Source organism: Aquarana catesbeiana, linkage group LG13 (genome assembly GCF_042186555.1).
Source record: "Aquarana catesbeiana isolate 2022-GZ linkage group LG13, ASM4218655v1, whole genome shotgun sequence".
Lineage (NCBI taxonomy): Eukaryota > Metazoa > Chordata > Amphibia > Anura > Ranidae > Aquarana > Aquarana catesbeiana.
Window position 1 is genome coordinate 46,026,426 of NC_133336.1, and position 26,806 is coordinate 46,053,231.

At 46.3% G+C, this 26,806-nt stretch overlaps 2 protein-coding genes across 3 annotated transcripts in view; one reads left to right on the forward strand and one right to left on the reverse strand.

Annotated features, from left to right (window-relative positions):
* GSKIP (GSK3B interacting protein) overlaps window positions 1–16,247 on the reverse strand; it is a 29,292-nt gene extending 13,045 nt beyond the window's left edge. The window contains exons 1-2 of the mRNA XM_073609582.1: window positions 16,134–16,247; window positions 15,281–15,538 (exon numbers count right to left, since the gene is read on the reverse strand). Coding sequence (XP_073465683.1) covers window positions 15,281–15,535 — 255 coding nt within the window. The 5' untranslated portion in view covers window positions 15,536–15,538; window positions 16,134–16,247. The remainder of the gene's footprint in view (window positions 1–15,280; window positions 15,539–16,133) is intronic.
* A 336-nt stretch (window positions 16,248–16,583) lies between these two features.
* ATG2B (autophagy related 2B) overlaps window positions 16,584–26,806 on the forward strand; it is a 132,623-nt gene continuing 122,400 nt past the window's right edge. Inside the window, exons 1-2 of one of the 2 annotated variants that reach the window (XM_073609133.1) lie at window positions 16,584–16,786; window positions 17,803–18,051. In XM_073609133.1, coding sequence (XP_073465234.1) covers window positions 17,890–18,051 — 162 coding nt within the window. In that variant the 5' untranslated portion in view covers window positions 16,584–16,786; window positions 17,803–17,889. Of the gene's footprint in view, window positions 18,052–26,806 lie in introns of both variants that reach the window. The other variant, XM_073609132.1, reaches the window with a different exon arrangement.

Here is a 26,806-nt window from a genome sequence, read left to right on the forward strand (position 1 = left end):
AAAATTGCATACCTGAAAAGCAAACGTGATAAAACATAATAACAATAAAACATTGCAGAATAGAATACAGTAAAAAAGAGCAGAACAATAGAGAGAGAATAGAGAGAACAATGAAAACGACAACTATTTTTTTTTTAAATATATTTTCTTGTGTTTATTTTTTTACACGACATCTTTTTTGGGGGGGGGGGGGGGGTGTTGTTGGGTAGGGGTACTCGGGAGGACATAAAAATGCCTCTCATGCAGCCGACTGCATTTGGTTGGGGATGTGAATGGGGGAAGTACGGGTGCTGCAGAAGCGGCGGGTTCCCAATTAGGATTGGCGAATGCAGCAGGAAGGGCATTATGGGCACGACGGGCCTGTTTGTCTTCTTCTTGGTGGCAGCGGGACACTACTTGTGCTTGCCACCTCACCAGCTTGAACTGCACTTATGGGACTCGCCACGTCACCAAGTGTTACTGCAGTGCTGGTTTGACTATGACCGGGGAGTACTAGGCCGCTGGTGCTTGCCAGTTCCCCAAATTGCTACCAAAAAAACTGTTAGCGATCGCAGGGATCAGGCCTGACTCTGCGAACGCTGCAGTTATGCGTTTAGTGTTTTGTAAGTGACAGTGATCGATCGATACTGCACATGGGTGGGCTGAGCTGGTCCGGGCGGAGGGGCAAAACACAGGTGCTAGCAGGTATCTGGGCTGATCCCGCTAACACTGCGTTTTTGGGAACCCTAAACTGCTGGGGACGCTAGTATAGATCTGATCGGATCAGATACTATACTACTAAGGGAGGTGTGCGGTGCGTGCGTGGGTGTTAGCGGTACTGGCACTAACCTGACGCTGCTTGAGGCTGGTGCTTGCCAGTTCACCAAAACGCTACCAAAAAAAACTGTTGCGATCGCAGTGATCAGGCCTGACTCTGCGAACGCTGCAGTTATGCGTTTAGTGTTTTGTAAGTGACAGTGATCGAATAATACTGCACTTGGGTGGGCTGGGCCGGGCGGAAGGGCAAAACGCAGGTGCTAGCAGGTATCTGGGCTGATCCTGCTAACACTGCGTTTTTGGGAACCCTAAACTGCTGGGGACGCTAGTATAGATCTGATCGGATCAGATATTGATGCGTTCAGATACTATACCACTAAGGGAGGCGTATGCTGCGTGCGTGGGTGTTAGCGGTACTGGCGCAAACCTGACGCTGCCTGGGGCAACGCATATCACCGCCGGGTAATCAGGGGGCTAAACCTTTATTCGGTAATAAACGGCGGGTGCCCTGACACTATAAAAAATAAACGAACTAACCAGCGTCACCCGTAACAGTTATGCGGTGATCAGTGGTGAAAGGGTTAACTAGGGGGCAATCAAGGGGTTAAAACCTTTATTAGGTAGTATATGGGGGTCCCTGACGCTATAAAATGCTGACAGCGAACCTAAATATTTACCTCCCTAACTAGCGTCACCAGTGACACTAATACAGCGATCAGAAAAATGATCGCTTAGTGACACTGGCGACAGGGGGTGATCAAGGGGTTAAAACTTTATTAGGGGTGGTTAGGGGGGTACCCTAGACCTAAAGGGGGCTAATACTAACTGCCCTACCACACCAACTGTCGCAAACTGACACCAATGCAGTAATCAGAAAAAAAAAACTGCTTGGTGTCAGTGTGATGAGGGGGGTGATTAGGGGGGATCGGGGGGTGATGGGGGGTGTAATGTGCGCCTGGCATGTTCTACTGTGTGTGTTGTGTTTTACACTCACATTGATGTCTCTGCGATCGCGAGGGAGATGCCACGAATGGATGGCCTCCCCCTCACCTCCGATCGCCGGGGGAGAAATGCAGACCGCCTCGGGCACGGGGGGGGGGGGGGGCGTCGGTTGTTCCGATCAGACCCCCCGCCCGCGGGAGGCAGATCACGTACAGGTACATGATTCTGCCGACGTATATTGTCGTGAGGCGGTCGGCAAGTAGTGTAAAAAAAAAAATTTAAAGTCAGCAGCTACAAATACTGCAGCTGCTGACTTTTAATAAATCGGACACTTACCTGTCCCAGGGTCCAGCGATGCGGGGGAATGAAGCCCCACTCCTCTCCCCCTTCTCTCTGCAGTGCCGGTATTGTCACTGTGGGCGCCCGGCTGTGGCTTCACATCCGGGCACGCGCTACGCGTGCCGCGCGGCGTGCTGTGACTGGCCGGGCAATCACCTGGGACCTGTGACGTGTTCCAGATGATTGCCGAGAGGTGAACTGACTTCTGGAACCGCAGAGCCCTGGGAGGAAGTGGGAGCTGGAACCCTCTAAAAACAGGGTTTCCACCTACCACCCCACCCCCCCCCCCCCCCACCCAAAAAAAAAAAAAAGACATGCCAAATGTGGCATGTCAGGGGGTCACCTTCCCTTAAAGTGGAAGTTCCATTTTTGGGTGGAACTCCGCTTTAAAGCGTTACTAAACCCAGGACCCTGCATTCACTAGATTTGGTCTCCCACAGAACACGGGAATGCAATTATTTTAGTAAATATAAACTGCTAAATATCTTTTCTCATCAGCAGTATATAGCAGTCTTGTGATTTCTATCAGTTCCTGGTGAAGCTTGTAGGAGGAGGTTTCATACTGCACTAAGCTGTCCTATGCAGCTGCAGGGCTTCTGACTGGACAGTGCCAATTGGCCCTGTGTAGATCACATACACATAAACTGAGCGTGTGCAGAGTGCCCCCAAGACTCTGTTTTATCTGCAGATGGATTGTGGACAGTAAAAGAAGGGGAGGATCTGAGAAGACAGGATCAAACAGCCCATTTACATAATGCAGAGGGTTACCCCCTAGGTTTAACAGCGAGTATAACAAGCATGCTTTACTACATCTACACACTGATTTTAATGTTGTGGGTTTAGTAACACTTTAAGGTTGTTCACCTTAATGCATTATATGCATTAAGTTGAAAAACCTTCTGTGCTGCAGAATCCCGCCCCCCCTTTTTGTTTTAATTGAAAGCAATCTGATCCAGGGATGTGCACAAGAGCAGCGGCTGTCGCCACTTGCTCATCCTCCCTGGGCAGACTGATAGCACCAGGAGCCATGTGGCCAAAATGAGCGGGAGACGGGGGGGGCAAGCTGCCCACTTTGTGTCAACAGACGCAAACAGGGTGGCTCAGGAGCGAGCCCGCATGGGTGCCCCCTCGTGAATCGGCTTATCATGAGGGGCAAACACGCAGCCTGTGCTGTGTGCTAGGAGGACAAGGACATTGTGCTGTGTACTAGGGGGACATTGGCTGGACACATCGCTTATCATCAAAATATACAGTTTGCACATTTGGTGTATCACTTTTGAAGCAATCGAGTCATCCAAAGACCGATCCGCAACAAAGAGCAAGGGATCACCTTCCATTGTAATCAAGAGTGGCATGGATGATCCCCCTTTTTAGTGTGGTTACATCCCCTGCCTGGTTGACTCATCGGGTGTAAGCCTTATTGAGTCCACTAGTTCTGGTAAGCCTCTTCTCTATTGGTGGTGGATCTCTTTTCACACATGGGATCATTGTTGCTGGCATTAGGACTTCATTCCCCTTCCTTGGGCTATGCATAGGAATATTGTTGTTGTCTTTGGTATTTCAGCAATGAATTCATTGGACATTTTTTCTTTTGCACTTTAGAATCCTATTGGACACATTTTTTTAGTACCAATACAATTGTCAGTTCTGTGTCCACATCTATGATATGTTTATTGGATTTTTCTCCTCGCTTTCTTTACACCTTCAATCTCTTCCACAAACTTTTTCTTCACTTTGGACACTTATCTTATCACCCTTTTGTTCAAACCATGCCATTTATTATTGTCTTGATGAGAGATATAGAGATTTTATATATGTCAATTTATTTTTACATATAGCACAGTGAACATTCAGTTGCACCTAATATAAATTTACCCAAATAGCAACCTTTAAAAAGTTTTTTTTCCATCTTTTTAGCGCTGCACTTATTTTGTTATTTACCACACATTATTGTCTATTGCTGTGCTGGCTGCTTTCACATCTCTAGGATACTAGCGTGGTATTTTTTCTGTATTTATCATCATGGAGGCACTTTCCAAAGAGAAGAAGAGCCGGTGGAGAACCCCCAGAGAAAGAGGATCAGAGCAGGTAAGTATAACAGGTTTGTTATTTGAAGTAACAAAAATGAAAAAAACTTTAATGTCACTTTTAGGTAGGGTTGTCCAAATACCGATACTAATATCGGTATGGGCACTGATACCAAGCATTTGCCCGAGTACTTGTAGTCGGGCAAATGCTCCCGATACCTGTACAGTCAGCAGTGATTGGTGAGTGGGGGAGTCCCCCCCCCCCCCCCCTTTCAGCTGCTTTAGTGAAATGATCTATACAGCGGTGATCGGTGCTTGTAACTCCCCCACACACGATCACCGCTGACTGTCACCGCATCCTCCTCCAGTCCCCCTCCATGCCCCCTCCTTTCTTCCTCCGTGTCCCCCGCCGTTCTGCTGTCCCCCTCCTTTCTTTCTCCGTGTCCCCCACCGCTCTGCTGATGTCCCCCTACTTTCTGCTGCTGTCCCCCTCCAGTTTTCCTCCAAATCCCCCTCCGTTTTGCTGTCCCTCTCCATGCCATCCTCCTTCCTTTGATGTATGACCAGAGTCAGTGATCATGAGCCGCTGTCTTCTCTCCATTCATTCTCAGTGCAGCTGAGGCTGCAGAGAAAGGAACTGGGGAATCTCTATCCTCTGTCTCTTTCTCTGTCTCAAGGGGGAGATTTCAGGGGTCTATTAAGACCCCTGATATCACAAAGCCCCCCAACAGGGCTGATTAAAAAAAAGTATTGCAATAAATAATAATAATAATAATAATAATAATAATAAAAAAAAAAAAAAAAACCCCCACACACAAAACACCATCCACCCCTCCCTAAAAAAAAAAAAAAAGAAAGCATTGTAAAAAAAAAAAAAAAAAAGTAAAAAAATAAAACCCCAAAAAACACTGTCACGTGACATTAAAAAAAAAAAAAAAAAAAGAAGAAGTATCGGTAATATGTATCGGTGAGTACTTGGGAAAAAAAAAAAAAAAAAAGAAGAAGTATCGGTAATATGTATCGGTGAGTACTTGGGAAAAAAAAAAAAAAAAAAAAAAAAAAAAAAAGTATCGGTACTTGTACTCGGTCTTAAAAAAGTGGTATCGGGACAACCCTACTTTTAGGTATGGATATTTTACATAGTTACATTGGCCCAGGTTGGATCAATGTAAGTATGCATGTGCTATACCTGACCAATCCTTGTTGAAGCTGAAAATCACTATAGTAGCCACAACTACTACAATGATCATCGCTAGTTTCTGGGTCCGGTGTCGAGTGTCAGCCCTGCTGCTCAGTGAACACAGGAGGTTGCTTGCTCGGTACAGGTGATATTTAGAGAACACTTTACATCTTCTCAGTGAAGTGGAGATTGTGACACCATGGCACCACCTCTCTACCTCGTCCAATCAGAGAACACTTTATTAAGATATCTATGCAAAAATTTCCATACCTAAAACTTTGTCTTTAAGGCAATTTGATATTTGCATAACCCCTCCTAAAAGCCAGCCCACTGCTTGCATTAGGGCTGAGGACTCCTGATAGGAATACGAAGGCAGGGTGTTTTGATGTTTTCAGGAAGCTATGTATGTACAGCACCCCGCTGTCCCTTCCCATCAACCATGATCTGCCTGCATTGCAAAAGAAGCACAGAGACCCAGTGATGATAGAGACATTCCCAGAGCCTAATCACAGCTTATCTTCCATAACAGGGAGTAGAAAAACAGGCTCATCCTATGTGAGCGACCCCTTGTCTGTGAAAACTTGTGTTTCATTAAATATTACACTTAGAGGTGCTTTCGATTCAGCATGGGATTCGGCCATGACAGGAAGGTTTTTTCAGGCAGCTACAGACCTACCTGGCAACAGAAAAACACATAGGCAGGGCTTCCTTTTCTCACACCTTGTTACAAGATATTCAGGATTGGGGAAGAGAAGCTGTGATTGGACTCTGGGAATGTCTAAGTGATACAGAAAGATCATCCTCATCCTAATTTGGCGGTTCTGGAGGAAAACAGACAGGTGAGGGTCTCATGGATCAGATTTTGCTTGATGAATATGGACACTCACTGACTCCGGAGCTGAGCACTTGAGAAAGGAGTGCGCATGCTCACTACTGACTTTGAGCATGCTCTGAAATGCGTTGTTCTCTCTCATCCCTGGTGATGTCACACACCAGCGTCTGCGCTGCGGTCCAACGCTGCCTTCCACCCAGTGCATGTTCGGAAAGAACACCGGTCATACCACAGCTTTATACGTGCGAACCTTGGATGCCTGATACTGATCCACCAGGATGTCTTATTACTAACAGATGATCCTGTTTTTTTTACTCCTTATGCGAGTGTCCCCTTGTCTGTGCAAACTTGTGCTTCATTAAAGGAGTTGTAAAGTCTGGAAGTTTTTCACCTTAATACATTCTATGCTGTTTCGGGTCCTCATTGGATAGATTAATAGCAGCAGGAGCCATTGGCTCCAGCTGCTGTCAATCAAATCCAGTGACACGGGAGCCAGGGGCGGGGCTGGGTCCTGCTGTCTGTCAATGGACGCAGCAGCAGGACTCGGGAGGTCGCCCGCACGAGTGACCCCATGAAATGCAGCTCTCGGTGGGCGCACTCGATGCGGAGGAGAAGCCAGGAACGCTGTTGGGGGACCCCAGAAAAGGAGGATCGGGGGCCCCTCTGTGCAAAACCCTTGCACAGAGGAAGCAAGTATAACTTTTTTTTATTTTTTTAAATAACAAACACCACCTTAGACATAACAGTGACAGTATTTCTACGACCCTTTCAGGACAGCACCTTGGAGAGAGAGTAGCTCCACCTCTTCACAGGAAACACTGCGTGACAACGCCCCTTTAAACTCAGCTGCTTCCACCATGCCATCAGTTGTTACCAAGAACTCCTCCGACATGCTGGAAAATATAAGCAGACAATTACCGAGCCCAGCGATTATAAACCATACATAATAATCTAGGGAAGTAGGCTGCTGTCCTGAAAGGCTCGTAGAAATACCGTCACTGGTAAGTCTAACTAAGGTTTTCTCCCTTCGCCTTTCAGGACAGCAACTTGGAGATGATAACCGAGAACTTACTTCAGGGTGGGACCACTGCTTGTAAAACCTTGCTGCCAAAGGACTGGTCTGAGGCTGATAGTAGATCCAACCTGTAGTGTCTTATGAAGGTTGAAAAACTGGACCACGTGGCAGCCTTGCATATCTGCTCTGGTGATGCCCCGGCCCTCTCTGCCCACGAAGCCGCCACTGCCCGTGTAGAGTGAGGCAATATTCCTTCCAGACGTTCTAAACCTAAAGGACAGGCATGCTTCTTTAATGGCTTGTTTTAGCCACTTTCCTAGGGTACTTTTGGAAGCCTTATCCCCTTTGTAACTTCCTTCCATTAGGATAAAGAGAGAAGATGATTTTCTAAGATTCTTCATTACTTTCAAGTACTTTAGGAGGCACCTTCTAACATCTAGAGTATGTAAGGCTTCTTCTCCTGGCCCCAAAAGGCATGGGGCAGAAAGTAGGGCATATGATCTCCTGTGTGTGGTGAAAAACCGAAGACACCTTAGGTAGGAAGGCTGGATCTGTCCTCAGCACTATCCTTTCTGGCAGAAACCTCATAAAAGGGCTCCTTGATTAATAATGCCTGTAATCCACTGATTCTACATGCAGAAGTCATTGCCACCAGGATCATTGTCTTTAGGGTCAGGAATCTTAAAGATGTCTCTTCTAGCGGCTGGAACGGTGGTGACTTAGTGAGTCCCTGAAGAACCAAAAGATAAATCCCACTTGGAAAAACTAATAAGAGGCCTGGGCCTGATTTTTGCCATAGCCTTAAAAAAAGCTGACTATCAAGGGTTCCCTTGACAGGGTTTTTTTCCAGAAAAACTGATAATGCAGCTACCTGCATCTTGAGAGTACTTGCTGCTAAACCTTTCTCCATTCCTTCCTGGAGAAATTCTAAAACTGAAATAGTGCTAACGAAATTAAAGTTCTTGCTGGAACACCAGGAATTGTAACACTTCCAGACTTTGAAGTAAATAGCCCTGGTGACCTTCTTCCTTCTTGCTGGAAGGGTATTGATAAGCTTTTCCGGTAGTCTCCTTCCTCAGAAACCAGGTGGTTAGATTCAGGTACGCTGGATCTGGATGAAGAATCTAAGCTTGACCCAGAAGGTCCTCCCTGATTGGTAATCTCCAAGGAGGTTTTGCTGAGAGATTCATTAGGGTTGAGAACCAGGGTCTCTTTGGTCAATAGGGAGCAATTAGGATCAGATCTGTGGACTCTGCTCTCAACTTTGCTAACACTCTTGGTACAAACTGAAATGGAGGGAAAGCATAAGACGGGGGAAATCCCATTTGTGAGCCAACGCGTCCACTCCGAGTGCTTGACCCTATCTCCGGAGAGAGAAGAAGGCTGACGTTTTTGCATTTATTTGGTTTGCAAAGTGCTCCACCTGAGGAAAGCCCCAATTTTCAGTGATCGTCTAGAATAACTCTTGGTTTAATGACCAATCCGCTTCCCTTCTGCTGAGAAGGTCTGCTAGGGTGTTTTCTGTGCCTTTCAGATGGACAGCAAGGCCAAATTGTCCTTTGCCCAGCTCAGGATTTGATGAGCTAGTTCCATCAGGGTCTTGCTCCTTGTGCCCCCCCTGCTTTGTTAGGTATAATACCGCTGTCATGTTGTCTGATAACACCTGGACGTGCTGTTCCCTTAGAGCCTGCTGGAAGCATAGGAGGCTTAGATGGATAGGCCTTTAACTCCCTCCAATTTGAGGACCTTCTTGCTGCTGGCTTGGACCATACACCCTGTGTTGTCTGTTCCTCAAGGTGAGCTCCCTACCCTCATACACTCACATCTGTTAATCTCAGAGTTAAAACGGAAAAGTCCAGGGGAGTCCTTTTAAGGTGTTCCTCTGGTCTCTCCACCACAAAAAAGTGATCTTTTTGACTTTGTTCCTATTTTGAACTTCTTTTCTAGAGGCTCCTGGTGTGTCCAATTCAGAAGAATGTCTGTGACTGCAGACGTCGAGCATGAAGCCTGGCCCACTGCACTGAAGGGATTGCTGCGGTCAACAGGCCTAGTACTGACATGACTTTGCTTACTGAAACTTCTGTGTTGGTTTGACATGTTCTCAGAGCTATCTGCATCCCCCCCCCCCATCTTCTCTTGTGGGAGGATGATTCTTTGTTCTATTGAATCTATTTCGTATCCCAGGAACCTTACACGTTGAAACTGCACCAGATTTGATTTCTGAAGGTTCAGAAGCCAACCTAAGTTGTTTAGATATCCCTGGGATACTTGCAGATTGACCACTACCTGATCATTTGAGTCTGTGAACAGTAGTAGGTCATCCAGGTAAGGCACTATGGAGATCCCCTTCAGTCTCAGGGACTACAAAGCCTCTGCCATCACTTTCGTGAATACTCTGGGAGAGGAGGAAAGGCCGAAGGGCAGCACTCTGAACTGAAGGTGCCAAAATCTCCCCCCTCCCCAAATTGACTGCTAGTCGCAGGAATTTCTGCGATGAAGCTGCAATTGATATGTGAAGATAAGCATCCCTTAAGTAGATGGATGCCATGTAACAGCCGGGGGTGAGTAAATTCTTCAGAGAAAATCGTGTCCATCCAGAACTTTTTGTACTTTATTGATTGGTTCAGAATCTTTAGGTTGAGAATCAGATGAAATTTCCCCCCAAAAAATGTGGGCGTACAAACCCCTCCCTTCCTGGTCCTTCGAGACTTGGGAAATAACACCCTGTTGCATCAGTTCTCTCAGGAGAGACATCATAGCCAGGGCTTTCTCCCTATTCCTTGGAAGGTTTATAATGTAGAATCGGCTTGGGGGTGTCTGTGAAAATTCTAGCCGATAGCCTTGACTGATTAGATTCAGAACGAACAGACTTTTTGTTGCTTTTTCCCCCAACCTGGCAGGAAGGCCTGCAGCCTCCCGCCTACTGGGAGATGGTCGTCATTGCTTTTTTGAGGTTTGCTCGGGGGGGGTCTGAAGAGCACCCCTCCTCTGCCCCTCCTCTGAGGGTTCCAGGGTCTTTTCTAGGTCTGATCTTTTTCTTTATGGGCTTGCTGACAAGGACAAAAATTCTTCCTTTGTTGCACCACTTTTTTTGTGCAGAAAAGCTTTCTTCTTGTCCGCCGTTCTATCGAGGATGGTCTCTAATTCTTGCCCAAACATCAGATCTCCTGTAAAGGGAATTCCGCACAACTTCACCTTTGACGCAGAGTCCCCTGACCAGGTCTTAAGCCAAAGAGACCTCCTGGCTTAATTAACTAGGGCTGAAGATCTGGCCAACACCCTGATGGATTCCGCTGAACCATCTGCCATGTATTTGACCGCTCTTAAAAAGGGTAGGGAAGGACTCTAGCAAATCCTACCTAGAGGTGCCTGCTACCACATGGCCTTTAAGCTGTTCCAGCCAGCATTCCATGTTTTTTGCTACTACCTTAGTGGCCATCGCCAGCTTTAGGTTAGATAAGGATGAGTCCCAGGCTTTCCTTAATAGCGCGTCTGCTCTTTTGTCCATGGCGTCCTTAAGTACGCCCATGTCATCAAATGCCAAATCGGTCAGTCTTGACACTTGGGAAAAGGCGGCATCGATTTGTGGTCTTTTATTATTCCAAACCAACGTTTTGTCCTCCTCAAAAAGGAAACCTTTTGAGGGCTCTGGAAAAAAAAAAAAAAAGTCCTTTTTCTGGATCCTTCCATTCCTTCTTAATCGTCTCGGTCACAACTTTATGGACAGGAAAAACTATGTTTAGACTCCTCGAGCCCCTGATACATTTTGTCATGTAATGACAGCTGGGCTTTTTATTCTTGAATTTCCAAAGTGGTATAGACCGCTTTTAGTAAGTCATCCACCTCTTCTAGCATTAGTTTGTATGTAGACGTTCTCGTCTCCTCTTCCCCCTCATGTTCCTCAGAGTCAATTGTTGAGGGGGTAATACTCTCTCTTTCTCCTCTTCTGACTCACTTTCAACTGGTCTTGAAGTGGTAGGAGGAAGGCTGGACTGAGAGCTCTGTTCCTGGCTGGAACTCTGGCCTTGTTTCTTCATAAGGGAATGCACTGTTAATAGGGTCTCTGCTAATTCCTTTCTCGCTGAGGAAAAGAGCTCCTTACACTCTTGTGTGGATTCTTCCCTTACTAGACCTGCGATGCAAGATCTGCAAAGTGGTTTGGCTCATGAGTCCCTTAATGGGTTTTTGCACGAAGGGCATTTTCTTCCTGTAGTTCTCTCTGTCTTCTATAAGACAGAAACCCCCCATACCCCTTATTAGGGTGAGATACTACTGGAACAGAGAGATAAAGCACAGTGCCAAACACAGACTCCCCAACGTGCCCCAGAGTCTCCCTCCATACTGAGCTGCTAATGGACGTGTCACCATAGCAGACAGCTGCAGGCTCTAACCATCACACCAGACAAAAAAGCTGGGCTGGTATGTGAACAAAACTGCAAAAAGGTACTGCCAAAACCCCCTCCTTGGAGAGAGCGCAGCCCCTCTGGTTCCCCAGCAGTGCTTCCACCATGGCGGAAGAAACACTAAAATTGATGGCATGGTGGAAGCAGCTGAATTTAAAGGGGCGTTGTCACGCAGTGTTTCCTGTGAAGAGGTGGAGCTACACTCTCTCGCCAAGTTGCTGTCCTGAAAGGCGAAGGGAGAAAAAAAACGAACCTTTACAAGCACTTTAAATATTACACTTCGAGGCGCTTTTCCGTTTTTCTTTTATCTCTCTTCTGACACGGAGTTGGCTTCACTCTCAGAAGAGCATTGTCCTTAGTGTTCGTTTCCCCATTGGGTGCATGTCCTCCCGACAGGCTATAGACTTTTATGCATACACATAATATGGACTCCTTATGTATGGTTCTCGGACTTATATAATTTTACATTTTAATAGCATGCGCTTCCCTCTTCTCTTGACAAAAGGGAGGTGTAAATCCAGGAATATGTCACATCCCGCCTTCTCACTCTACCGCTATGAGAAACTATCATCATGCATAGCTGTAAAGTGAGAAGGGAGGGCATGAATGTTCGTGAATGCGGGCAGGTACATTAGGCATTTGGCATAGTGCTAATCTGCAGTGCAGGCATGGGTTGCAGAGAGAGGGGAAGAGACTATTGGTTGGTCAGTCAGTAAATGAGGTCATGGGAGGCAGGACCTGACGAGGAGTCTCCTGGCTGTCTAATCTAATGACACACTGGTGCTCCCCTCTTCGGACAGCTCCTACTCCAGCACTATAAAGCAAACTGATGTATATCAAATCAGTTTTTTCTTTGAAAAAAACGTAACTGGACGGAATCTTAGAAGAAAACCTGTTAGAGTCTGCTGTTAGACTTGAGACTGGGGCGGAGGTTCACCTTCCAGCAGGACAACGGCACTAAACATACAGCCAGAGCTACAATGAAATGGTTTAGATCAGTGATGGCGAACCTTGGCACCCCAGATGTTTTGGAACTACATTTCCCATGATGCTCAACTACACTGCATCATGGGAAATGTGGTTCCAAAACATCTGGGGTGCCAAGGTTCACCATCACTGGTTTAGATCAAAGCATATTCTTCTGTAACACCCTCTAGTGTGCTAGAAGTGGTAGTGATTAGTTTTTTTGTTAGCGCAGGTAAAATTCCAGGCCTGTTTGTTTTGATCTAGATTGGCTCAGGCAGAGCTGAGTGACTCACGGGCAGCATCACCGAGACCTCCCACTCCTTTCCAGAAGATTCTAGAATCTTCTGAAAAGGAAGGAGGAGAAGAGAGGTGGCACTGCCTGGGGTATTCTGAGGAGCCACGACCAATCCCCAAAATAGATAGGCAGGGGGCAGGCCTCCTTAAATACCCTGGGTCAGCCCAGCTGGAGGAGGAGGAGTTGTTCGGGGTGGAAGCTAGGGTTTTGTGGCCTTAGAGGGAGTTTCTCAGTCTAAGAGGTGACATTGGGCCTGGGCCTGGGCTCGGGTGCGGACAGGGCCCTCTGAGAACACATGGAGGAGTCCTGGATAGGAGGCAGGGGAGCAAGGGGAGGACAGCGGGAGAGCACTGCCAGGCAAGTCTCCAGGGAGGAACAACAGGTCGCAGCTCAGTTGGGAGGATTGGGAGGCATGCCTGAGAGGACTGGGAGATTGCAGAACCAGTTGAGTGGACTGTGGTGGCACGGGCAGATGCAGCCAGGAGGGCTGGCAGGGCCTGAAGATGTGGTACTGGGCTCAGTAGCCAGGTGGACAGCTAGCACTGGGACTACCTACTTTTTGCTACACCATAGGGGCCTGCGGTCCCTGCCTGTAAAGGGCATCTGCTTTGGGCCTGGCTGAGCCAGTGTCAGGCCTATCTATCAGTGCTAGCTGGTCCTGAAGAGTGAGTTCAAGAGTGAAGTAAAGTGCTGGAGAGTGAGATCAAGAGTTGTGCTGGAGCTGGAAGTAAAGAGGTTGTATATACCGGAGGTGTATATAGTTGGTCCCATATATCTTTTCTGCATCAGTTTTCCTTCCACTTCACAATTATGTGCCACTTTGTGTTGGTCTATCACATAAAATCCCAAAAAAATACATTTAAATGTTTGGTTGTAACATGACAAAATGTGGAACATTTCAAGGGGTATGAATACCTTTTCAAGGTACTGTATATATGTAGAAGTTTATTAATGTAACCAATAACTGTCTGATATCTCACTCTACTCAGAAACTACAATAGAAATTATTGAAACAGAATAAAATTGGCAGAAACAAATTTACATCAACTGACGCTTAGTACCGTATCACCGAGAGTGGATGAGCACATGTTGTAGGGGAAGGTGGGGGCAGAAGATGGGGGGAAAAAAAAAAAAAAAAAAAAAAAAATCTTCCTTCAAACTGACGCAGACTCAACTATTCTGCTACACCTTACACTATTCCGGCTGGAGGATATGGCTCACCCTCACGTACATTTTACCGAGCACCACAAAATGTAAATGAGGTGCCAGCCCCATACAGGGTGCGCAGTTTGCATGGTAGACAATTATATGTATAAGGATTGCCTATTTTATCTATGTTTTTTTTTTTTTTTTTAAAACTTTAACTAAGAAAAATAAAATAATAAGTGGTATGAAATGCTGGTTACCATATGTGGCTGTGGATTCACTGCCCATGATGCCAGGAGTCATTAAAAAGATAATTTCTAACAGCATGTGCCTTTGGGAGGGTATGAAATCATGTGTTAATCATAAAAAAAACTCAGGGAAGCTGCAGAAAGCAGGAATCTGCAGCTCCCTCTAGCTGAGCACATCTCGTGATCTTGAGCAATCACAGTTGTGCGCAAGCTTTTAGAATCACAATGGCATTTTAATAAAAAAAAAAAAAAAAAAAAAAAAATTGTAGGGATGTACCAATACCAAGTATTTTCACAAGTACTTGTACAAATGCTCCAGATTCCCGAAACCGATACTTTGCGGTGCAATTTGTGTCTGCATGTGATTTCCTCCACAGCGTGTGTGTGTGTGTGTGTGTGTGTGTGTGTGTGTGTGTGTGTGTGTGTGTGTGTAAAAAGGGAAAAGCACCATCTAGTGGGCAGTTTAAAAAAAATTAAAAAAAAAAAAAAGTTAAAACTCACAGTACATATCTGGCCACATGCAAAATAATCTACATAGGTGTCCTGGTCCGCCGATTATAGCAAATCAGGGCCGCTAAAGGTGCTCACAGGGCTGGTGAAGTTTTAGGACCCTGTGGGTATAGGACAGAAGTGATGTAGGCTTGAAGGTGGACCGCCTCTACATCTCCTCCAGCGGCCGTGAATTTGCCATCATCAGCAGACCGGGCCACCTATGTAGATTATTTTGCACGTGGCCAGATATGTACTGTGAGTTTTAACATTTGTTTTAAAAACTGTCCACTAGATGGCGGCTTTCCCTTTCTATATACACACACACACACACACACACACGAGCGGTGGGGGAAATCGAAATAAATGCGGACAGAAATCACACCGCATTCCTGTTCAAATCGCATGCAATTCTTTGCAGTGCGATTTGCACCCATTCAATTTGTATTGACGCAAATTGCACCGCAAAGTTTCAGTATCTCGAGCATTTGCACGAGTACCGATACTCACGCAAATGCTTGGTATCGGCACCGATACCGATGTCGGTATTGGTTCATCCATATACACCAGCTGTCACAGAGACACAACAGGAAGTTAGAAGAGAACTCTTGGACAGAAATATAAAAAGGAAGAGACAGTTACCCTTAATCCAGCATCTGTGAGTTCAAGGCAGTATCTGGTCCCCTCTCTAATCTCCACATTGATGTAGGCCATGTCCACGGCGCACGGCAAGTTTTTGGAGACAAACATGTTGGCGACGGCAAACAAGACGTCATTCACAATAGCTTCAGCTTCCAGCCTCATGTCTTTCACCTCCACCCCTTCCAGATCTCTGTCCAAATCTTGATCATGGACAGCATTAATAGGCAAATCCATGGGGTTGTAATCCACTTCCATCTTCTGTAGGAAAAACAGTCATTACATTTATTAATGAACAGGAAGGTTCAATAAAGAATAAAGTTTTCCCAAACCAAGCAAGTAATGGATAGGCAGGAGGCTTGGTAGCAAAGAATTCTTCCTGGAGTGGGGGGAGAGTCCTGGGAATCCTGAGTGCAGGGCTGACCACACTGTGCTCCAGGGACAGGCTCTGCGGACTTGGCTTAGAACTGTCCCTGGACATGAGGACTTTACCAGTAAACCAGAGAGACCTTCTAAGTTAAAGTTCATTTAAAGCCATTTTAGTTTTGCAACAATTTTAAAAGCTGGACCCCAGACCAACAGCTAAATACACACACATTTAATACATAGAAGGGATCTGTGTTATCTACTAAAAGGTTTGTATTTCTGTCCATCCAGTCCTGAGAGTTACATAGCTCTGCCACATAGCACAGGCTTGTCTGGAAGGACAGGAGACTTGATTTTTCTCCTCTGCAGTTCAGGAATACTTGCCCAACTGCTCCTAAACGTGAGTTTATCAGCTACAGTGTACATGAGTCCTAATACAACTTCTCCAATCTATAAACACTCCCACCACAAGCCAGCTTTTCAGAATTACCTTCTAGATTCCAGATGCGCAGGACAAATTTTCCAAATCTCATAGCACTTCCGACATCAATATTGCCTCCCTCCCGACGTCACTTCCTTTAAAACCCCTTTCCAGTCACCATGTGTCTCCACAAATCTTTGTGTTGCCGCCATTTTTTTGAAGACCGCACGTAATAACAGAATGCTGCGAAGACACCGACAAGATGGCTCCTAGAGCGGAGACATAATTTTCCCGGTGTAAAGCTCAGAGCTATGACCCTGCAAATGTTGCCTGTCTAATGGTGCATTTGCTCAGTAAACACACACCAGATTGCATCTACTATGGGTAATCCTTATTAACGTACAGGGTTATTTTTTAACAGCGTTTCAGCTTTACATTTTTGAGACGTAAAACTTTGGTTAGGGCTCAGCTGTTGGCTATTGCCATAAACAAACATGGCGCCCTGCGTTAGCTAAGCTGCTTCCGGGTGGGGAAAGTGACGTCATTGTTTATGTCCAAGGAGCACAGCTAGCTGAGCCCGGTGTAGGGGGACCAGGGCTTCGGCTGACTCTGGCTTTAGGAAGGACACGTGCAGACCTGGGGAGATCTCGATGCTGGACTGTGTGCATAGGCCCTGATTGCAGCCTGACAGCCACTGACTCTGACTGTGTGTGACTGCCATGGTAATGGCTGCCTGCATGTGTGACTATGTCACTGCTGGGGTTGTGTACCTTTGTGTGTGAAAGGTGTTCTCTGAGTGATTGTGTCCCTATCCCCCCCCCCCTGTATTTGATTACGTCCCTACCCCCGAATGTGCGTTTGATTGCGTCCGTATCTCAGTTGTGCGTTTGATTATGTCCCCACCCCCTGTGCGTTTGATTGTGCCCCTATCCCTAGTGTGCGTTTGATTGGAACCCTATCCCCGCTGTGTGTTTGATTACGCCCTATCCCCCCCTGTGTGTTTGATTACGTCTCCATTCCCCCTGTGCGTTTGATTATGTCCCTACTTCTCCTGTGCGTTTGATTACGCCCCTATCCCCCCTGTGCGTTTGATTACGCCCCTATCCCCCTCAATGTGTGTTTTTTCTGTAGTGTATGTGAGCTGGCTGATTGCCTTCCTCTGTGTTGTGCCACCATAGAATGTCCTTGTGTGACATCAGGTCACGTGGTTTGTCTTTTTCTGACATATAACTGATTGTCTTTCTGCATGTAGATGTTTGCTGAGCGCCTGTCCTGTGTATATTGTATTGCAGGCGTGCCGTGTCATTGATGCTGGTGACAGTTCTGGCTGTTTTGGTTTCGGCATGTGAAGCTTTATTATCTCTCCATAGCAGAGACCACGTGCTTCATATCTTGTGTCATAAATCAGAACAAGGTGTGACTGATATTTATTCAGTGTGTGTGATCATCTAAATAGCCATGGTGACTGTCTGCAGACATCAGTGTGATCAGTATGTGATTTACTATTAGTTCCTGGTTGCTAAGACGAGCCCCTGACTACAACTACTTGGCCATCAAGTTTCAATGCATGAAAGACTGTGGACTTCACTAAGGGACTGTCAGTCTGGCAGTGATGATTTTTAGGTGCCTTTCCTGACCTTATTGTCTGTGAGGTGCTTAAAAAATTAGGATTGGGTATAAGAGAATTTTTGTGATCAACTCCCCAAATCCACCTCCAATGTTGACTGTGTGATTGCAGTTTTGTGTCAGTCGATGAAAGATTGAATTTTGGACTTCAGACTGGCTTTATAGTCCAGGGCTCCAGGAGCCCTCATCCATCGCAACCATGCCGTGGCCCTTCTCCGAGTCCATCAAGAAGCGGGCCTGCCGGTACCTCCTGCAGCGGTATCTGGGTCACTTCCTGCAGGAGAAGCTCAGTCTGGAGCAGCTCACTCTAGATTTGTACCAGGGCACCGGCTCCTTGTCACAAGTTCCTCTTGATAAATGGGTAAGTCTGTTTGTTGTAATATTTAAATGATAACTTTTCCTTTTGGATAGAGTGGGAAAAGGGTAGAACTCCTATAGAAGAAACTTTGCAGCATGTAATCAAGCATCGGCTGCAGAACCCAGGAGAGACAGCCAGCTTCTGATGACATCCGGGAAGAAGTTGGCAGTGCAGGGCTTGGGCTGTGACAGCAGATTGGTGTATCACAGCAGGGCAAGGCTGAGCTGGTGAACATGTGAATTGAGCACAACTTTCCATAACAAAAGAAAAAAAAAGTGGATAGGAAAGAAAAAAGTCTCTTTAAAGCATCTTCGAGCTTACATAGGTAAATACAGTTTACATACCCTGGCAAAATGTATGATTTCTTGGCCATTTTTCAGAGATATGAATGATAACACTACAACTTTTCTTTCACTCGTGGTTAGTGTTTGGCTGAAGCCATTTATTATCAATCAACTGTGTTTACTCTTTTTAAATCATAATCACAACAGAAACTACCCAAATGACCCTGATCAAAAGTTTACATACCCCAGTTCTTAATACCGTGTATTGCCCCCTTTAACATCAATGACAGCTTGAAGTCTTTTGTGGTATTTGTGGATGAGGCTCTTTATCTTCTCGGGTGGTAAAGCTGCCCATTCCTCTTTGCAAATAGCCTCCAGTTCCTATAAATTCTTGGGCTGTCTTGCATGAACTGCACATTTGAGATCTCCCCAGAGTAGCTCAATGATATTGAGGTCAGGAGACTGAGACGGTCACTCCAGAACCTTCACTTTATTCTGCTGTAGCCAATGACAGGTCGACTTGGCCTTGTGTTTTGAATCATTGTCATGTTGGAATGCCCATGTACGTCCCATGCGCAGCTTCCTGGCTGATGAATGCAAATGTTCCTCCAGTATTTTTTGATAACATTCTGCATTCATCTTGCCATCAATTTTGACCAAATTTCCTGTCCCTTTGTAGCTCACACATCCCCAAAACATCAGCGATCCACCTCCGTTTTTCACAGTAGGAATGGTGTACCTTTCATCATAGGCCTTGTTGACACCTCTCCAAATGTAGCGTTTATGGTTGTGGCCAAAAAGCTCAATTTTGGTCTCATCACTCCAAATGACTTTGTGCCAGAAGGTTTGAGGCTTGTCTCTGTCCTGTTATTGTAAGCGGGATACTTTGTGGCATTTGCGTAGTAATGGCTTTCTTCTGCCTCCTTATTGTGCATCTTGAAACCACACCACATGTTTTTAGAGAGTCCTGAAGTTATTTGTGGGTTTTTCTTTGCATCCCGAACAATTTTCCTGGCAGTTGTGGTTAAAATTTTAGTTGGTCTACCTGACCGTGGTTTGGTTTCAACAGCACCCCTCATTTTCCACTTCTTGATTAGTTTGAACACTGCTGATTGGCATTCTCAATTCCTTGGATATATTTTTATAACCCCTTCCTATTTTATACAGTTCAAATACCTTTTCCCGCTGATCCTTTGACAATTCTTTTGCTTTCCCCATGACTCAGAATCCAGAAACGTCAGTGCAGCACTGGGTGAAAGATGCAAGGATCTGTCAGGAGTCCAGAAACTCATTGACCTTTTATACACACACACTAATTACAAGCAAACAGATCACAGGTGAGGATGGTTACCTTTAATAGCCATTCAAACCCCTTTGTGTCAAGTTGTGTGCATGTTATCAGGCCAAACTCTCCAGGGTATGTAAACTTTTGATCAGGGTCATTTGGGTAGTTTCTGTTGTGATTATGATTTAAAAAGAGTAAACACAGTTGATTGATAATAAATGGCTTCAGCCAAACACTAACCATGAGTGAAAAAAATGTTTTTGTTATCATTCATATTCTCTGAAAAATGGCCAAGAAATCATAAATTCTGCCAGGGTATGTAAACTTATGAGCACAACTGTATGTGCAGTTGGGGAGTAGGGGCATTAAAATGAACCTTTTGCTTTGGAAATAAAGAAACCTGCTGATATTGGGGAGGGTGAAACGTGGAGCTTACTAATGGTGCACTAGATACATTAAATGTATGTCAATCACAAAAACATAAGGAGATGAAGGGGTTCATTTACAGGTGACATACAGTGGGAGGATGGAGATGAAGAGGTTATTGCAGTCTCTGACAATCTCTTGTATCATGTCTGCAGTCTCTGACCACCTCTCGTATCATGTCTGCAGTCTCTGACCACCTCTCGTATCATGTCTGCAGTCTCTGACCACCTCTCGTATCATGTCTGCAGTCTCTGACCACCTCTCGTATCATGTCTGCAGTCTCTGACCACCTCTCGTATCATGTCTGCAGTCTCTGACCACCTCTCGTATCATGTCTGCAGTCTCTGACCACCGCTCGTATCATGTCTGCAGTCTCTGACCACTCTTGTATCATGTCTGCAGTCTCTGACCACCTCTCGTATCATGTCTGCAGTCTCTGACCACCTCTCGTATCATGTCTGCAGTCTCTGACCACCTCTCGTATCATGTCTGCAGTCTCTGACCACCGCTCGTATCATGTCTGCAGTCTCTGACCACCTCTGGTATCACGTCTGCAGTCTCTGACCACCTCTGGTATCACGTCTGCAGTCTCTGACCACCGCTCGTATCATGTCTGCAGTCTCTGGCCACCTCTGGTATCACGTCCGCAGTCTCTGACCACCTCTGGTATCACATCTGCAGTCTCTGACCACCTCCTCGTATCATGTCTGCAGTCTCTGACCATCTACTGTACCCTATCTTCAATCTCTCTTACCATTTCTTGTAGTATGCCCATAGTCTTTGACCATCTCCCATAGTATTTCTGCAGTTTGACAGCTTTCTGCAGCTTTACACGTGCTGAATATTATGTGCCACCCTCTGATAATGTCGGGGGCACACTTGAGGCCCCCTATATCAAGTAAGTTGACCAACACTGCTCTAGACCTTGTTTTTAGTTTTTGGACAGCAGGATCCTCTGATGGTTCTACTTGCAGTATACATGAAACTTCATCTTGCACTGTGCTGCCAGGTACTTGAAGCAGTTTGCCAAGTTCTAAAATGTAATCTAGGAATGTTTGTGAACAAATATCTCCTGCCAGCACTCAATGCCTGGACTTTAACCTCAGACCTGGCACTTGTCACTTCTATCACATGAGTTTGCAGTAGCGTGTAGAAGACCTCATTGTGCTTGAAAAAACAAAATAAAAATGCCTGGTTTTCGCATTTGCAATTTTTTTGCCACAAATACAATGCTATAACATCATCTTTTATGGGGTTTTTAGTAGAGATGCACCGAAATTTCGGCGGCCAAAAACATATTGGACAAAAATGGTGCTATCGGCATTTTGCCGCTCTTTTGCTACGATTTTATTGCGTTTATGGTGTGTTCTTCATAGGTAATGTGACTCAAAAACCACATTGAAAACGTAATACGGGTGCGTTATTGATGCGTTCTTGCTGCGTTTCTAATGCATTTCAACGGAGAGGTGCTCTAAAATAAAAAAGAAAAAACTGACCAAAAATGCATCAAGCAAGATTTTTAACACCACAATGGAAGCGCATCGGACCAGTGTAAAGACATGCATAGAATTTAGAGGGATACTTTTTTTTTTATCTTTTCTTGAGCTAAAAGTGACAATAATGGCCGACACTAAATGCATATTCATTTAAATTCATGATATTAATTTAAAAGTTGAATATAATACAATTATATATAAAATTTATATATATTTTTACAAAACTGTCATTTTTGGTCAAGTGCAGCCTGCATTTTGCCAGTCAAGTGCCTCCACCCCAAACTTGCTTATCCATGTCTTTATGGACCTTGCTTTGTGCACTGGTCCAAATCATTCGGTGGAGGAGGATTATGGTGTGGGGTAATTTTCACGGGGTTGGGCTTGGCCCCTTAGTTCCAGTGAAGGGAACTCTTAAGGTGTCAGCATACCAAGACATTTTGGACCATATCATGCTCCCAAATTTGTGGGAACAATTTGAGGATGGCTCCTTCCTGTTCCAACGTGACTGCGCACCAGTGCACAAAGCAAGGTCCATAAAGACATGGATGAGCGAGTTTGGGGTGGAGGAACATCACTGACCTGCACAGAGTCCTGACCTCAACCCGATAGAACACCTTTGGAATGAATTGGCGGTTACTGCAAGCCAGGCCTTCTCGTAAAACATCAGTGCCTGACCTCACAAATGTGCTTCTGGAAGAATGGTCAAACATTCCCATAGACACACTCCTAAACCTTGTGGACAGCCTTCCCAGAAGAGTAGAAACTGTTATAGCTGCAAAGGGTGGGCCAACTCAATATTGAACCTTATGGACAAAGACTGGGGTGCCATTAAAGTTAATGTGCATGTAAAGGCAGACGTCCCAATACTTTTGGTAATATACTGTACCTTCATCTACCAAACAGACAGTGTAAAGCAGTGTTTTTTTTTTTTTTTTTACTGCGCTGAAGAGGGCCTCAAATGCGGCCCCTGACCTCATCAGAGGGCCACACATAATGTTCAATATATGTAATGCTTGAGAAGACTGTCAGAGACTGCAGACCTAATAGAGGGTGTGAGGGTCAGAGAGTGTGGACAGGATATGTTTTTGGCTGAAGATATGCTGCACAAGACAATACAAAACTGGGAAGATGTTACATAAGGTTAGCAGAGATCAATGATATTATCCTAATCCAGCCCTCAAAATTTCCACTCTCCTATTCACACTTTGCGAGTGGAAAATGATTGCTGGCGAGTGCGGGGCTGCCTTCCAGCGATCACCCAGGGGAAGAGAGAGCCGGCCGGATCATCATAGAGCGGGGAACATTGCTGTAACAGCTTTCAATTGAATTGCTGGTTTTTCCCTGGACTCACCGTCACATTCAACCATGTCTCCTGGCCCAAGTACTTTGATCGACAGAACACCGGTCCAATGATGGGATGGTACTTATATCAAAGTACCCGATCCAGGAGGCGGGGCTGTATGGGACAGCGAGCGCGGGGAACACTCCGCAATTCAAATGAAAGCTGTTACAGCGATGTTCCCCCGCTCTGTGATGATCCGGCCGGTAATCCTCTTCCTCTCTTTTCTCTTCCCCTGCACAGGTGAGGCTGCATTGATGGGCACAGGTGAGGCTGCATTATTGGGCACAGGTGAGGCTGCATTGATGGGCACAGGTGAGGCTGCATTGATGGGCACAGGTGAGGCTGCATTGATGGGCACAGGTGAGGCTACACTGATGGGCACTGATAAAGTTGTTGTTAATATTTATTTTTAAGAAAAATGAGGGGAATAACTGCGCTACAGTGAAATACATAAACAATAACAATTATAGCTGCGATTCATCTATGTAACACAAACACAGTGAAATTAAATAAGAAAAAAAGGGGGATTGAATTGCGCTAAAACAGATTGGTGATCATGTGTATGATCACCAATCTGTTTTAGCGCGATTCATCCCCCCTTTTTTTTCTTATTTAATATTTATTTTTGTAATTGAATTCTGCATAAAACATTTAAGTGTCATTTCATGAGATAATTTATGAGCGCGTGTTTAGGGGCAGGGCACAGTGTAGGGGTTGGGTTGGGCAACTAGGGGGCGAGTAACGCATAAGGCCTGGCTAGTAGTTCAGGACTTGAAATTTTAAGCCCTGCCCTGATCAATGTTCCCAATACAGAATACTGGGGTCCAATGGCCGTACATCATATACCAAAGGGCCGCAGCACCCAGGGTTAAGGCCGCTGATAGGGCAGTACAACCAGCCCTGTTGTACCGGGCCCGGACAGCAGGGGGGCCCGAGCAGCTTTGTAGTTAATTTCTAGCTAAAAAAAACTAACTAGCTACATAACTTTATTAACCTACACCCACTTGATTAGCAAGATATATAGTAATTTCCTGGGCCCCATCAGGTTAACAGAGGAGCCCAGGAGGTGAGAGCAGAAGAGGGACTTTGTTTTTTGGCCAGTTAAAGGGGACAAAATTGATAATCGTTGGGACATACTTGAGCGGGGAAAAAAAGAAAAGTTTGGAAATTTTCTGCCGAACGAATGATATATTGAAAGGTTAAAGTGTTTCTCGTCCAAACTGTTTGCACTAGGTACAGTGGAACCTTGGTTTGCGATTAACACGGTTAACAAGCGTTTCGCAAAACGAGCACTGTATTTCTAAAAATCCTTACTCGGTTTGTGAGTGTTGTCTCGCAAAATGAGCAGGATTCAGGCTAAAAGCGGTGTGCAGTACCACTTTTGGCCTGAAGTGGGGGGCACCGGAGCCGAACAACGCCGATCGTCGGCGTTTGGAAATGCACGGAAAGGTCCGAGCACAGTTTGTCTGATCTCGGTAAATCTCGGAAAGGCTCGTGAACGGAGTTGAAGTGTGCTTGGCCCTTTTCGGCCGTTTCCGAGGCTCTCCGGCGCCCCTCCCCCCGCCTCTGGCCGCATGTGGTATTGCGTCCCATTGGAGTCAATGCGGAACAAATTATTTTCGTTTCCATTGACTTCAATGGGAAAACTCGCTTTGATATGCGAGTGCTTTGGATTACGAGCATACTCCTGGAACGGATTATGCTCGTAATCCGGGACTCCACTGTATATGTGAAAAAACAAACAAAAAAGGGATTCATGTATGTCCACTGAACGATTTATCGGTCAGTCGAATTTTTTTTTTTTCGAAAATGGGTTTGAGCGATTTTTTTCGTATAGTGTATGGCCAGCAGTCTCCAGTCTCCCCATTGTGTGCTCATGGTCCTTATCATTATGATCAGAGCACAGCAGGTGCTGCATGGCTCCGTCTGTCACATGGCTGTTGGGTGCTGACTGTGTTAATTTTATTTTTGTAATGTGTGTTACAGACTAGAACACAGCACAGCTATAACACCGTCAGCACCCAACAGCCATGTGACATTGACGGAGCCATGTAGCACCTGCTGTGCTCTGATCATCATAATGATAATGACCATGAGCACATAGTGAGATGCTACTTTACTTTTTTTGTGTGGGAGGGACAGTAAAAACACACAGCCAAGCTGCATTTTTACCACTCCCCCTTTCAGAATTTTTCACCCAAGCTTTGCAATTCGGTTCGCCTGTCAGTTTTTTTTTTTTTTATGCGGACCTGATTGAACGCTCCATGTAGATCTGCAGGAGTCCTGATATGAATGGACTTGGGTGCATTTAGATCCGCCTACCTCTGTATCCATTCAGGTAAAAAAAAAAGAAAAAATGTAAAAGAACATCCTTTTCTATTTTCCCAGACCTAAATGTGACCGATCAGAGGTAACCTGATGTAAATGGACACAAGTCTGTCGTGTATGAGGACACAAACTGAATGGGCATGGATGTCAACACACTGACATCTCCCATTCAGCTCCTGTTTTGATTGGTGGGGCGCTGTAAAGCTAAGGTGGGTTCAGACTACGAACACGCCCGAGCTCACCCCTCTAATTAGTCGTTGTCAAAAAAGTTCTAAAATAAGACATTTCTAAAACATCTCTGTTTAAAAAAAAAAAAAATACATTTCTGCTGCTTTATAATAGTGTAAAAAGTTTAAAATAATAATGGTTATTAGACTCCTTTCACACTGGGACGGTTGTAGGTGCTTTAGCGCTTAAAATAGTGCCTCTAAAAAATGCCTCCCCTGCAGCCCCAGTGTGAAAGCCTGAGGGCTTTCACACTGGGGCGGTGCGCACGCCAGGACCACGCACGCATAGGACGTTCCGGAGCTTTCACACTGGGGCGGTGCGCACGCCAGGACCACGCACGCATAGGACGTTCCGGAGCTTTCACACTGGGGCGGTGCGCACGCCAGGACCACGCACGCATAGGACGTTCCGGAGCTTTCACACTGGGGCGGTGCGCACGCCAGGACCACGTACGCATAGGACGTTCCGGAGCTTTCACACTGGGGCGGTGCGCACGCCAGGACCACGCATGCATAGGACGTTCCGGAGCTTTCACACTGGGGCGGTGCGCACGCCAGGACCACGCACGCATAGGACGTTCCGGAGCTTTCACACTGGGGCGGTGCGCACACCAGGACCACGCACGCATAGGACGTTCCGGAGCTTTCACACTGGGGCGGTGCGCACGCCAGGACCACGCACGCATAGGACGTTCCGGAGCTTTCACACTGGGGCGGTGCGCACGCCAGGACCACGCACGCATAGGACGTTCCGGAGCTTTCACACTGGGGCGGTGCGCACGCCAGGACCACGCACGCATAGGACGTTCCGGAGCTTTCACACTGGGGCGGTGCGCACGCCAGGACCACGTACGCATAGGACGTTCCGGAGCTTTCACACTGGGGCGGTGCGCACGCCAGGACCACGCATGCATAGGACGTTCCGGAGCTTTCACACTGGGGCGGTGCGCACGCCAGGACCACGCACGCATAGGACGTTCCGGAGCTTTCACACTGGGGCGGTGCGCACACCAGGACCACGCACGCATAGGACGTTCCGGAGCTTTCACACTGGGGCTGTGCGCACGCCAGGACCACGCACGCATAGGACGTTCCGGAGCTTTCACACTGGGGCGGTGCGCACGCCAGGACCACGCACGCATAGGACGTTCCGGAGCTTTCACACTGGGGCTGTGCGCACGCCAGGACCACGCACGCATAGGACGTTCCGGAGCTTTCACACTGGGGCTGTGCGCACGCCAGGACCACGCACGCTTAGGACGTTCCGGAGCTTTCACACTGGGGCAGTGCGCACGCCAGGACCACGCACGCTTAGGACGTTCCGGAGCTTTCACACTGGGGCGGTGCGCACGCCAGGACCACGCACGCTT